At 33.8% G+C, this 13,447-nt stretch overlaps 2 protein-coding genes across 2 annotated transcripts in view; one reads left to right on the forward strand and one right to left on the reverse strand.

Annotated features, from left to right (window-relative positions):
* LOC113500251 overlaps positions 1-13,447 on the forward strand; it is a 124,244-nt gene that overhangs the window by 40,020 nt on the left and 70,777 nt on the right.
* LOC113500241 lies at positions 3,769-6,640 on the reverse strand. Its single transcript, XM_026880950.1, has 3 exons — positions 6,563-6,640; positions 4,362-4,572; positions 3,769-4,172 (listed from the first exon to the last, which is right to left on the reverse strand). The coding sequence occupies exons 1-3, from the start codon at positions 6,638-6,640 to the stop codon at positions 3,769-3,771; spliced, it is 693 nt and encodes a 230-aa protein (XP_026736751.1).

Genomic DNA, 13,447 nt, shown 5'->3' on the forward strand with positions numbered 1-13,447 from the left:
TTTGTACTACACTTGTTTGACATTTCTACGTAACTTTTTTCTTCCATCGAGCTATTTTCCTTGAGATGCTGAAGGTAGTTGGTTAGGGTTCTGTATGCGAATATGCAGAAGTTGGTTTTTAGGACTCTGTACCCAAATGGTAAAAGCTGAGACTTTACCATTATTGAGGCTCCTCTGTTCGTCTGTTTGTTTGTACATCCGTCCGACCGTCATCGCGTTGTATCTTGCAAACTGTGATAACCAGACAGTTGAATTTGTACAGATTTATGTTGCCGCTCTAACAAAAAATTAAGATCGAGGTAAAGCACCGCTTGTTGCCTTGGTAAATTAGTTGGGTCGTTACCTCAAGTTTATTTTTCACAAAACCGTTTTATTTTTCCTCAACCCTATTTATCACTTGTACGTTATTATATACATAAAGCTATGTACTACAATGTATTTAAATTGTCGAATACAGAAATAAACAATGATGTATCGTTGATCGAATTATACGTTCCTGATCGTGAATCTGTCTAGTTTAAGCTTGATGTATGATGCATCCGATGAACTGCATGTGGCAATCATGGTTATTGATGTTTAGGTAGTCCATGGCTTGTCGTTGATGAATTAGCTCGGGAAATGTAGGTTATGTCTGTTTTCATGTTTGAGTTTACAAAGTTTGTAAATAATAAGATTAGCAACAATGAACGCTTTTTTAGTGATTAATGAAAACATAACTTCACTTTTTAATTTTAATAAATTTTATTTTGCTCAATTTTGCCCACGAGATAAATTACTAATAAAACCACCTTTTGTCAACTCCTGTGGACATGTCACTTAGGGTCAATACTAAATACTCTTCGTCAAAATGCCGGTTTTTCGGACGAACACTTTTTGCGAAAGTCTCCCGCATTAGACGCTCAGACGAATTCTCCGCTTCACTGGCAGACCTCTTAATTCCCCCTATAATTAGTCTGGCCAAATGTAGCTGTCCAATACCTGCCTAGCTTAGTCTGTTGTTTCGAGAAGAAAAGGAATATAACAAAAAATCCTTGTCGTGATGGAGATTGCACGTTGTTGTTGTTATAACACGATGAAATGAAAAGTTCTTTTTAGTCCAAATTTTATTTGTAAACACAAATAATACTTATATTTAAACTTTCGCGTTGCATAATTATATTAACATAGAAGAATACGGGAATTACGCGAATTTTGTAATTTTGTAACTGAACCAATAACGTAATTTTGTAATGAAATCATGTCAAGCGTAAAACTTAAAGGGTTATAATATTACCTTTTTTATGACATAAATTCAGCCAACGCCCAGCTTAAAGCGAACCTTACATTCTTTCAATCTCTCAAATACAATAAAGCTGTGAATTGAAACTCAGCTGGTGCGAAACATGATTCAGAAAACTGAGAGAAAGAACATTTCTTATCGGTTATATTTTATTGTTTGGAGTTCAGACTTAAGTTGTGTTATATTGTATTGTATTGGGTAAAAGAGTAAAACTAGTTTCTTAGTTTTTCTGGAATGATAATGTTAAAAACTAATGAATCTTTTACTTTAATTAGGAAATCTAAAAAAGTATGTTGACATAAATATATACACTTTGGAACAATGAAATTTTCATTCAAGATTAGTGGAGTAACTTAATTTACCTTTTTTTGTTATAAATATGACTAGAAATGCAAGATAACTACGTATCTTATTGTTAATACGTAACTAACTAAAAACGTTGACCATTGCCTTAGAGATTCCATTATCAAGACGAATCTGTTCAAACTTTTTAGGACATGCCATCGACACTAATACAAAAATAGTCACGTTAAAATTTTATAAACTCAAAAAGAAAAACTAGTACGAAATTCAAACACATTTTTCAACTACAACCATCTAGCAGATCTGCACTGAAATTCTAATACAACATGTGCAATGTCCGCCCGTCGCTATGACGAATAACACAGGGCTTCACAAATGGTGTGAGAATGATTGATGATTCGTGGAACAAACAGCGTCTGAAATGATGATGCTCCTTTATTATTTTAGAGGGTGCTAACGTTTGATATGAAATTGAATATCAAATTCGTCTTGAAGCTTGATTTGTTTGGTAATGTAAGGATGGTTTGAGGTTTATGAAAATGTATTCTAAGCTCATTGTTTTAAAGTGCATATTAAGTCATGATGATAGATATATCTGTTTAGAATCATTTTTAAAATGTCAATTAAAATTGTAGAGTTCGCATAAAAGATACAATGGCACGGATAAAGGCGTAGGGATTATAACTGTTTGTGTTGTTTATTCTGTCAATAGAATATGTAATTACGTGATGAATTCGACATAAAAGAGACTACCTAATGTCACAGAGGTTTACACCATCTATGAGACTAATAAACCTATATTATACAAATATCAAAGTAATTTGTTGTAGTTACATTAACTAAGTCTTCACGACCAATGCAAGTGAAATGGAACACGGCAGAGTAAGAGATTCACCTAATTTATGTATGAGTTCACTCCCGCAATCCCATTTATTATTTGCCAAGTCCCGTCCAATTCCCTACAAAAACTTTTTCAGGTAAAAAACTAGTCTTTTAGATTAACTAGGCTAGATTTGGTAGCCGTGTCGGGAATACTGGATGTAACAAAAAAAATACATCAAATATTTATCGAATTCTCGCTGTCTAACTTTTTTGGCAAGGAAAGTTATGGCAGGTAAGAAGAAATTAGGTACTTACATTTTGACTTTAAGAAACTTTGTATACTTCTTTGAGGCATGGCAAGTCAGCTTAGTCAAGAATTTTTTAATTTAAAATGCAGTTGAGATGTCTCACCTCACATTTGGCTCATCATCATCAGCCCATATTCGTCTACTGCTGGATAAAGACCTTCCCAAATGCATGCCATCGAGATCTATCAGCCATCACATTTGGCTAGCTCTTCTAAAACTAATCCATGTCATGTAGTAGGTTTCTTACTTTTTATGTCCTAGCTTCACACTACCTACCAAAATTTAGCAGCTTGACTAAATTGCTAAGTTTTGTAGGTATACAATATTCCTGGCTTAGACCCTGGTAAAGGTGAAAATATCGCCCATTGATCATTATTGTTTTGCTCTACAATTGTTTTTGTAGTGGCCAAGGCATGCATTTTGACTGAAAGCCGAAGCTGTTTTGTCGGACACAAACCGGCAACTCCACATAACATCAAAAGGTTTTTCTGCCTAGCCCTTTTTAAAAATCGATTATGGTTTTCAGTCCTATTAGATTTAGCTAAAATCATATTTATATTACTGACTACGGACTTTCATAACCCATTTGACAGTGTAAAGCGTAACCCAAAAAGAAATCGTTTGTCAAATTGAAAACTATATTCATGTTTGTACATGCAAATTAATTTCTATAGTTAATATATTGGGGTGAATTCCGGAATTCCGTTCTCGGAATTCAAACCGCGTATTCGGTAATTAACTGTTGAAATATTTCATCTTAATATTTTCGTTGATATTGTTCTAGAATAATCGTTGAGGTTACAGTAATGTAAGTTGTTTAATTAACTTTGGGTTTACGCGGTAGCTCAAGTATTTTGTTTTGTTATTATATTTCTTGTTGTAATTAAATTAAAAATTAAATTAAATTAAATATTCTTTATTTCAGGCAATTAAACCCATAACATGCATAACAAAAACATTGTGACTTAGACTACTAGAAACTAATACTAGAAAACTTTAAAATAAAATAAAATAACAATATTAAAATAAAACTTAATCTAAATGAAATTAAAAATCCTATAAATCTTTAATCTCTCTTTTTAGAAAGACGTTATGGAAAACAGAGGACACAATGTTGTTGTTACTCAGGGCTACTCTGCTGTAGAATGATACCCTGAGCCTTTGCACTAGTGCGACAAAACCTGCAACTCTGTTCTCAGCGAACATGTCAGTCGCACTGCACCGCCAGGGCAAGTTCATCATTACCCGGAAAGCATTGTTATATAGTACACGAAGAGTGTTGAACGCACTTCTCGTGAACCGGTACCAGAGTTGGCTGGTGTAGAACGACTGACAGTACGCCTTGAACAGCGTCACCTTAACCTGTTTGGAGCAGTGGTAGAATCGTCTGGCTAGCATGTTACTCCTACAGGCTATACTGCGCCTCTGTCGTTCCATATCGTCATCATCCATTAGGTTTTCTGTTATAATATGTCCCAGATATTTAAACTTTTTAACAATTTTAAGCACGGTTCCACATAAGCTTATCGGTAGTATTACATCAGGGCCTTTTTTACACTTAAATATCATAACTTCCGTTTTTTTTACATTGTATGTTAGGTGGTGTCGTGTTGCATATTTTTCACATACATTTATTAACTGCCTAATACCGTTGACCGAAGGACTGAGCAGCACCATGTCGTCTGCATAACTAAGATTATTAACGCGCACTCCGCCGACCTGGCATCCGACTCTGGTGCTGCTCAGCTCCTCGATCAGCTCGTTTATGTATAAGTTGAATAAGACTGGCGACGTCAGACCACCCTGCCTCACTCCACTTGTTAGTCTATAAGTCTCCGACAGAGTGTTATTCCACTTCACCTGATTTATTTGATTGGCATACCAGTATTCTAAAACATTTATGATTTTCGGTGGTACTTTGGTTTTCCTTAATTTGTCCCACAGTATACTGTAATTTATAGTATCAAATGCACGGCTTAAGTCCAAAAAGCATGAGTATACTGTGGTGTTTCTATTTAAATACTCGTATACCGTATTTTTAAGGCAAATATAGCGAAATCGGTGGACGAGCCTCGCCGGAAACCAAATTGTGCATTATTTAAAGGTATATTGTAATAATAACAAAAACTTTAACTTAAACGTCACAATTAGATAAACTTATTTCAAAAAAGAAAGAAATAAATTTTAAAATTGAAACACGAGATCCTCTTAAATTGCCATATTTCCAAAGTTTGTTGGTACATTAGAAAATATATTTTTTTACGTAAAAAAGTGCACATAAATTCAATGTTCCAACCAAGTTACGTTTGATCAATTTACAAAAAAAATCTTCAATATTTTTTCACGTACAATACAGCTATCTATTTGTACTAGAAGCCGACCCCTACAAAGTCGTGAATCAGGCTAGGATGATGGGGAATACAGCCGTAACATAACATCCTGCTAACTTTGATGTATCTTTCACGCAAAAACACAAGAACAGATTTAGAAGAAGCTTGGTTTACAGATAGTTTATCTATACTTCTATACTAATATTATAAAGAGGAAAGTTTTGATTGTTTGTTGATTTGACACGAATATGCTTCGAAACTACTGGACCGTTTCTAAAAAATATTTCACTGTTGAGAAGCTACATTATCCCCGCTGAACATAGGCTATAATTTATTTTGAAAAATATTAGGGTTCCGTAAGAAAATTGCGATAGTGTAACCAAAGGTGTAAAATCGAAAATCTATTTCTGCGTACGCTGCTAAAACTATAGAACAAAATGATGTACTACGGGTTTGTTCACCACACGGACGAAGTCGCGGGCAACTGCTAGTATTTTTATAACCAGGATTAACACATACGATAGTTCTATCCCGATTTTATGTTTCCATGGTATCATTTTCGATTCACAACAACGGCTGGTATTAAAATAATTACTCGTCCTTATACGTTAATAATTATGTACATTAGCGCAATCAACGCTTAATCGCGATTATTACAATTTTACATACTAATTGCTAAGATTTAATCACGGAATAACAACCTAATATTAATATCAAATTGTAATCAACGGTCCTCGCATGAGTTACGATGTGCTGTTGTAATTAACTGTGGGTTTAAACGAAGTTTTCTGTTGAACATGTAAAGGATAATATACCTAAAGTCGTGTAGTTTTAAAGTTCATGTTTCATCAGCCAATAGTAATGTAAAATTAAATTATTTATCGTTCAGTAGCTTTTAGTTCAGAGTAAGTTGGAGATAAGTTGCAGTAATTAAGTACATACATGTGATGACTACTTACTTTTTTCATCATAGTAACTAGATAGCATTTGTGAACGACTTCAAAAAAAGAAGTATTTCTCCCAATTATTAGCTCAACTTAAATTATTATCGCTGTGGATTTCGGTACTAAAAAAATAGGAACAATCCTTCAAATTTTCTTTCGTTACAAAACAAAAGAATACTTTGTAAGTCAAAAACCTTGCTTGACGCGTAACAAACAAAAATTGTATTATGAAAATAAAACTACCTATCACTCACGTAAACCCGAAGAAAGTTGTCAGGAAAATCCAAGTTCAACCATAACAAGTAGAAAAGAAATCCCACTCAAGATGAATGGGCATCAATAAAAAGAAACTCGATAAAAGAAAAGTTACCAGTGACAGATACGGGACAGTCCCACTTCAGACACGATTGGAGACACCCTACTCAATGCGAACTTCTAAATGTATACAGGGTAGATGTTTAAAACTAAGATGGCGGGCGTTTCGAACGACACTTTTAGTTTATTGGTACCGAAAGTACCAAGAAGTTTCCGAATCAATTACCGTTTGGTACTTATGATTTATGGATCTAAACTTACGAGTATGACGTTGGGAGGTGCTCGTAAATTTTGGGCGTACGAAAAATTTTCCTCGAAAGCCAGGTATTTACACGTCATTCATTTCAGGCTTAAGACATTTATAAAGCCTAAGAATTAAGTTTTTGGGATATTTTGTAAACATATTAAATGTATATTTATAGATCATTTTTGAACTCAAGTCTGGTAAATTATTACAAATCTGATCCGGGTTTATAGTCAAGAGCTTTACGCTCTATTTTCTAGACAGGTACCTACATCTATGTATTTGTTATCTACAAAAGAGGCTATATTAAAAAAAACCTTTTTAATGATGAGAAAGTAGATCAAAGATAACGCGTTTCCAAGTAGGTAACCAGAGTTCTCGCGCAATATTTGAACACATTCGATCCATTTTTAGAAACTTTAATTTAATTTAGAAAAATTTAGTATTAAAACATTTCTGTTTTGAAATTGTAAATCAAATGACAAGGTGATGAATGACAAACTTTTTTGGTTTCGTTAAGCTGGTACTTTTCCAGATGGTCAATTTTGCCCAGAAACCACTATTTTCCCCATTACTCAAGATTGGTTCCATAATAGCCCGCATTTTTTATTACAAGATTACTACTGAACACGCATCGTTTTAATCTCGCGGTAATCGTTATCTGCTGAGTGTGCGATCGTAAATAGCTGAGAACTGATGGTTTATGAGAATAGTGGTGGGTAAGATAGAGGCAGTTCCATAAAATGTGGGAATAGGCTATAAGACCGAGGATACTGCAAAGAAGCTTGCAGAGGTACTTAGAGAGAAAATTAAATAAAAGGTATATTTGACAGCAAGGATAGTTGAGTGGTTAAGGCAACCACGAAAACCCTACTGTCTGCCCTAAATCTTGTCCTGAGTCTGGGTGTCTTTCTGCATGTGACTTGAATGTTTACTCTAGGACTAAGGTCCTTAATGTGGGAGACGTTGGAAATGTTCTGATATCCTTCTGGACAGATCACTTATCTAGAATGTTCGTAATTGTAATTTAAATTACCTTAGGTATCGGTTTCTATTTGGCTGAGATTCTTAGAAGCTCAAAATGAAATGGTTGATTTTTTTGTTTAATATTCGCGACAAAAACATCAGCAGCTAGTGAAGGATTCCGGCTGGATCCGAAAGTAGTCAAGCGGTATAACTCATATACGAATCATTTTCGTTAAACGCCCTTTAAAAATATACGCAATACAGATAAAACTCGATGGTTCAAAACGTCCAAAAAAGGTTCAGGTTTTTTTTTTCGTTCGTTAGTCGTCGGGATTTTTAGAGTTTTTGCCACCAGAATTATTTGCTAGTAGAATTTCCGCAAATATCATCGAAGTGGTAAATATTACTGCCTACAGTACAACATGTTTGACTGCTTTAAGCAAATGTTATATAAGTTTTTTTTTAAACCGTACCAAACGCCATTTTGTGTCGAGTTGTAGTTTTTTTTTGTTGTTGTAAAAGCGGCTACACTCTATTACGGTATATGATATACAGCCTGATGACTGATGTAGGGTCAGACGGACATATAGCAGAGCAAGTGGGAGAGGGTTCTGTTATTAACCTTAAACCACGGACCCCTAAACAAGGAAATACTGAACTAATATTAAATTTAGTGCAAATTTAGTACATTGGTTCTGCCTGAATTCATAAGTATTGTTACATCAATATGGGTTTTGAAAAAGTTCCTGTTCTGGAAGAAAACTAACATGAAAGGATGCTGACAGAAAAATAAAACTGACTATAATTTTCAAATGCTTTAAAACCTCAATAAAATATTAACTTTTATACGTCTTTCACATTTCTGAGCTAGAAGCACTTTGCGTCCGCAGTTAAAAGGGAACTTAGCACCTTCAACTAGAAAAGCCACTTTTATTTTTCTAACACTACGGTATTAAGATGAAATATTATTTTTAGTCCTAGCTATGTTGTTAGTGTAAATGGGCTGTGGAGGTCAGTTAACAGCGTTCGATTGAATCAGGTTAAGGTTTCAAGAGGTTAGAAGGAAAAAAGAATGAAAAAGAAACGTAATTTGTATTGCCTTTATTTCGTAGTTCTTTTTCTCTGCCAATATGAATAGGGATGACGTCATTTTTTTTCAATGAAAAAAACCTGTATACTAATCTATTTAGTTAGTTGAAAAATAATTGACGTGTATTTTATCTTTTATTTCACAATCAGAAATAGATTAACATACAGGTTTTTTTTTCCTTTTATACTGTCATCGACCTTTTTCAACCAATAACAATTTTATGTGAACCGAGAGATGGAAAGTCGATTGAATTAAACAAATTTTAACAATTCACACAAAACTTAATAGTTCGCAAAATAATTTTTAAGTAAATATTATAGTTTGAATACAAATTATTTTCAACTAGGAACTATTATTTACAATGGATATAATTGTCTGGCATTCGTTAGAATTTAAGCGGCGAGTGGTAACAATCAGACCGTAGAACAAAGAAGGGCCATTGAAGGGCCTAAAACAATAATATTTAGTTTGTATTGTCTTTTAAATAAATAACGTTGGAGGAATTATTGAATTGTGATTTTGAATTTATGTATATTGCAAGTCAGGAGCACAATAGAGATATCCTTAACTACACATTTATGCTTCATTTTTTTCTTGTGGTTGATATAAAATCTGATGCAGGGCTTAAGCTGTCGGAGGCCTATAACATGGCTAAACACTACCTTGAAGACTTTTTTCCACTATTTTTAGCAAGGGGCAATGAATTCGTATAGTTTTCAAAATGCATATGTATTCAAAAAGTCAGTGATGCGTTTCGGGATTTCGTACCTACGACCTTAGATTTGCCACGGGCTATAATATCACAAGGTTATCAATGTAACTATATAGTGCGTAAAAAATAATTATTGAAAGACAAATAATGCAGTTAAAGTGTTGTCCCTATCCTATGTCACGTTGTCATTAGAATACTGATATCAATACACTATGTTGCCCGTAAACTGTCGGTCAAGCTTGATCCTAAAATAATGATGATTTTTCCACTCATTCCTTTGAATTTATTCAAAAAGCAAAGCGCCCCGCGATTTCAGTCCTACCTGACAAACTAATCGTTCCTATCAACGTTCATAGCTCCATAGAAATCTGTTGAAAAAACTCCGAATTTAAAGTTTACAAACGAGGTGCCAATTGAGAACGAATCTTCAGCTAATGAGAAAAATAAACCTAGAAATATGACTGGTTTAAAACTGCTTTAGTACTGAGTAAATCTAGGATTCATTTTATTTTCAGGAAAGCTGTTTGCTGGTAGCAATTACAGTCTTTTAAAAGCTTTTTAATTGTGTATCATTTGTACTTTGGCAATTCACTTTTGAATGTTGTTTGTGCTTCAAATTAGCAGACGGGTTTGTATTTTTTGTGAGTACCATTTAAATAATGAATCTGTTTTAGTTTAAATTTTTCCAAATAACTGATTTTGTATCTTTAGTGGTATGGGCTAATAGCATGGAAATATGTTTTAACCATGTCAATTGGACAATTATTCTGATGGTATTTTGTTATTATACTATTGAACGGATTTTAATAAGTGAGTGTAAGTGTCTAAATGTTTTTTGGGAACCATGAAAAAACACAACACGTCTTTCATTTGTATAAACAAATGAAAGACAAAGTGTAGGTTGTGAAAAAAACTAGACAAAAACAAGTCTAAGAATGCATAATTTTCTCTTGAAATATCTTGGACTCCTCGTTGCTGTAACAAATACTTTTTCCATAAACATGTTACAGCCCATTGGGTTTCTATCTTAAAGAATGATAGGAAGTGTTTGCTCAAGAATTTATTGCCTACAAGTCGTGCTTCCATTATGCACAGTGCGCGCACAAGTGGAAAAATGTAAAGCAAATTCTAAGAGCTTCAATTTCTTGTCGTACGAAGATAGGTATTGAGAAGTCACTTGAGAAGTAATTTTGGTTTTGTGAATTGATGTTATAAAAAGGTGCTAAGTGTAATACTTACCGCAGGTTTGTACGTTGTATTTCGTTCATTAGAGAAATATTGAGGTATGTAGAATGTTTGGAGAACCATTATGATTTAACTATCATCTTTTCGTTAAAACTACCACCGGCACTTGTAATAGTAATCTAATCCTTGCGTAGAAGGAATATTTTCTTTTAAAAACGACCACCGCACTTACAAATTGTATCGTTGTGTCGCAGGATGTTTCAAAAATATTCAAGTCACAAGTACAAAAACACCTAAACTGAGGAAAAGCATCACACAAACACTTATCCTGCGCGGAGATCGAACACGCGACACGTCGCGCACTGTGGGTTTGCCGTGGTGACCTCAACCAATCCGTGCAGACTTACTTTTACTATATTTATATCTTGTGAATCTCTTGGTTACTATAACGGTACATTGTAACCCCCAGAACAAAGTTAAAACGATACTGCAATCATATCTGTTGGAACTATAAAACGCGACATTTTTTTACGACGCTCAATAAAATGCGATGGTTTCAGTAATACACCTCTGACGACGAAACACAATTGGAATTTTATGTTCCAATCAGAGCATAACAAGGATATAGAAGGTTTTCTTACATAAATGTTTATTGCAAATCGCTTCCTATTTATACTTTTAGTGATATTTTGTTGGTTAATATTTTTATTCGATTTTGGTCGATTACTTTGTTTTAACTTGATGTGGCTGCACACAAAGTAAGCAAAAATATGTTATAATCCTTTTTTGTAGATTTTTGCAGTAAAAAAAAATGAACTTTTTTGGAGGACAAAATATTCAGTATTGTACTGGCTATACAACTTTAAAGTGGAGTTTGATGAATAGTATGCACACTGACTTATAAGTATTATATACTGAATGTTAAATTTGCTTAAACATTGTTATATCAGCAACAGTAACAAATCTTCTATGATGTATGAAATAATGAAATCTTAATTGTCTAGCCTGGTGACGTAATAATAGACACAATGACAGACAGCAATGCCTCCGTAATAGGGGTTTCGTTTCTAACCTTCGGGTATGGAAGCTCAAATAGTAGTCACGTTTTTCCTGCAACCGACGCTTTTCAGAATTAAAAAATATCCCTTTTTTTTAAGTAACGCATTTCCGTTACAATTTTCACGAAGCTTCAATATTCATAAAACGATGACAGTTTTCGAGAACGTCATCAAAGTACGCTTAAAGTATTATGGCGCCCTTAATTCAAGTTGTAATTAAATTTTATATGTCATGTAACGTTTTGGAGATCTCTTTTTATTTTTCAGAGAAAATTTCTAGTGCCTTTACTCGTTTTTACAGTTCATAAGGTTAAGAAAGTGTCTTACGTCCCGTGGTGTTATTTTCAGAGCGACGCTATTATTTTTCTTACAATTTTCATTATTTTCTTTTCTATTTTAAGTGGTATTTAACTGAATTCTTCACTTAGTATATTTTCAAGTTGCATTAAGTATAACAAGTTCTTAAATATAGATCGACCAGATTCATTATTTCACTTTTCTTTGAATGGTTATTCCGTGTTATTTAGATACTGTGATCACCGACATTTTATCTCACTTAAGAAAAATAGTATGCAAGTATGTTTTTAATATTCAATCTAAAACGACTGAACACAATTTGATAAAAAATTACGTATAAAGGTGAAATGGTATTTTTACATACCCTTAGATTTACCAACTCTTGTTGGTAAAGCCTAAGATTTAAGAATAGCCATATTTTTACAGTAACATAATACACAGATGTAAACCCTCACAATGTGCACCGATGTTTGAGATCAGGCATCACCGGTTAGATCCAAGCTTTATTGACCGTAAACTACAGAAAATGCTTTTATTTATTGCTGTTTTCCATATAAAAGTTTGCGAAAGCGGATTAATGAATGACGTAGGGTGATATACTGACTGTTCCAGTTATAATTGCCTCGTGGCTATAAATCAACAGATTCTAATATAATAAAAGCAAAGAGTACGTTCGAAAACAATGTAGATAAAGCTATCGTTTACATTTAACATCATATTATTTCATTTCATAGTCTAATTCTTGAATGATTTGTAAGTTATTGAACGTATGAATTAGTACTATATTATTCATTTTAAACACAGTTTATTCCACTGATTCTCTTTTAATTTTTTTTAGAGATAAGAATTTAAACCTTTTATCTCGGGTTTTCACTAACATTTAAGTCACTTGCACAAAGACACCGAGACTAAGAACAGAATCACACAAATGCCGGTTCGGTCCGTAACTAGCCGAGTAATTCCGATGAATACGCGTGAATTAAATCATCCTAAAGAAAGTTTCTGCAAAATAATGACATCTTATTTCACATTAGGGACTGACTATTATAGTTTGTTATTCCCAAGCGTGTTTTCGTCAAACAATTTATGTTATGAAAGCCTATAAAAGTCTCAACTTAACCAACGACCTATAAAGTACGTGGTAAACACTGAAATAAATTGCAAAGAGGTTGTTTTTATAGCTAATTGAAAATGGTATTTAATTATAGAAGGCGTTGGTGGCGGTCGTATAACTGCTATTGAGTTGGATGAGATTTCCTCTGTAAGGAATTTTGTAATAAAAAACCAGACAAGTGCTAGTTGGACTCGCGACCTCCGTACAAACAAAAAGATATTGCAAAAGCTCATCATTTGTGAAAATTTTAATGTCTAGCTAGCACGTTTTACGAGATAAAGCCTGGTACAGTGTCGCCTTATTATAATGGTTCTATTCTTACCAGTTGGGTAAGGAACCTTAAAAGCGACATGATATTATGGTGGTAAATCGAGATCCACTGCTGGACATAGGTCTCCCGAAAGTTGCGCCACAACACTCGGTTTAAGGCATGCTATCTAGCAATCCGATGCATTCTTTGTAGTGTTGAAAAAGTCCAAC

This window comes from Trichoplusia ni, chromosome 1 (assembly GCF_003590095.1).
Source record: "Trichoplusia ni isolate ovarian cell line Hi5 chromosome 1, tn1, whole genome shotgun sequence".
Taxonomy (NCBI): Eukaryota; Metazoa; Arthropoda; class Insecta; order Lepidoptera; family Noctuidae; genus Trichoplusia; species Trichoplusia ni.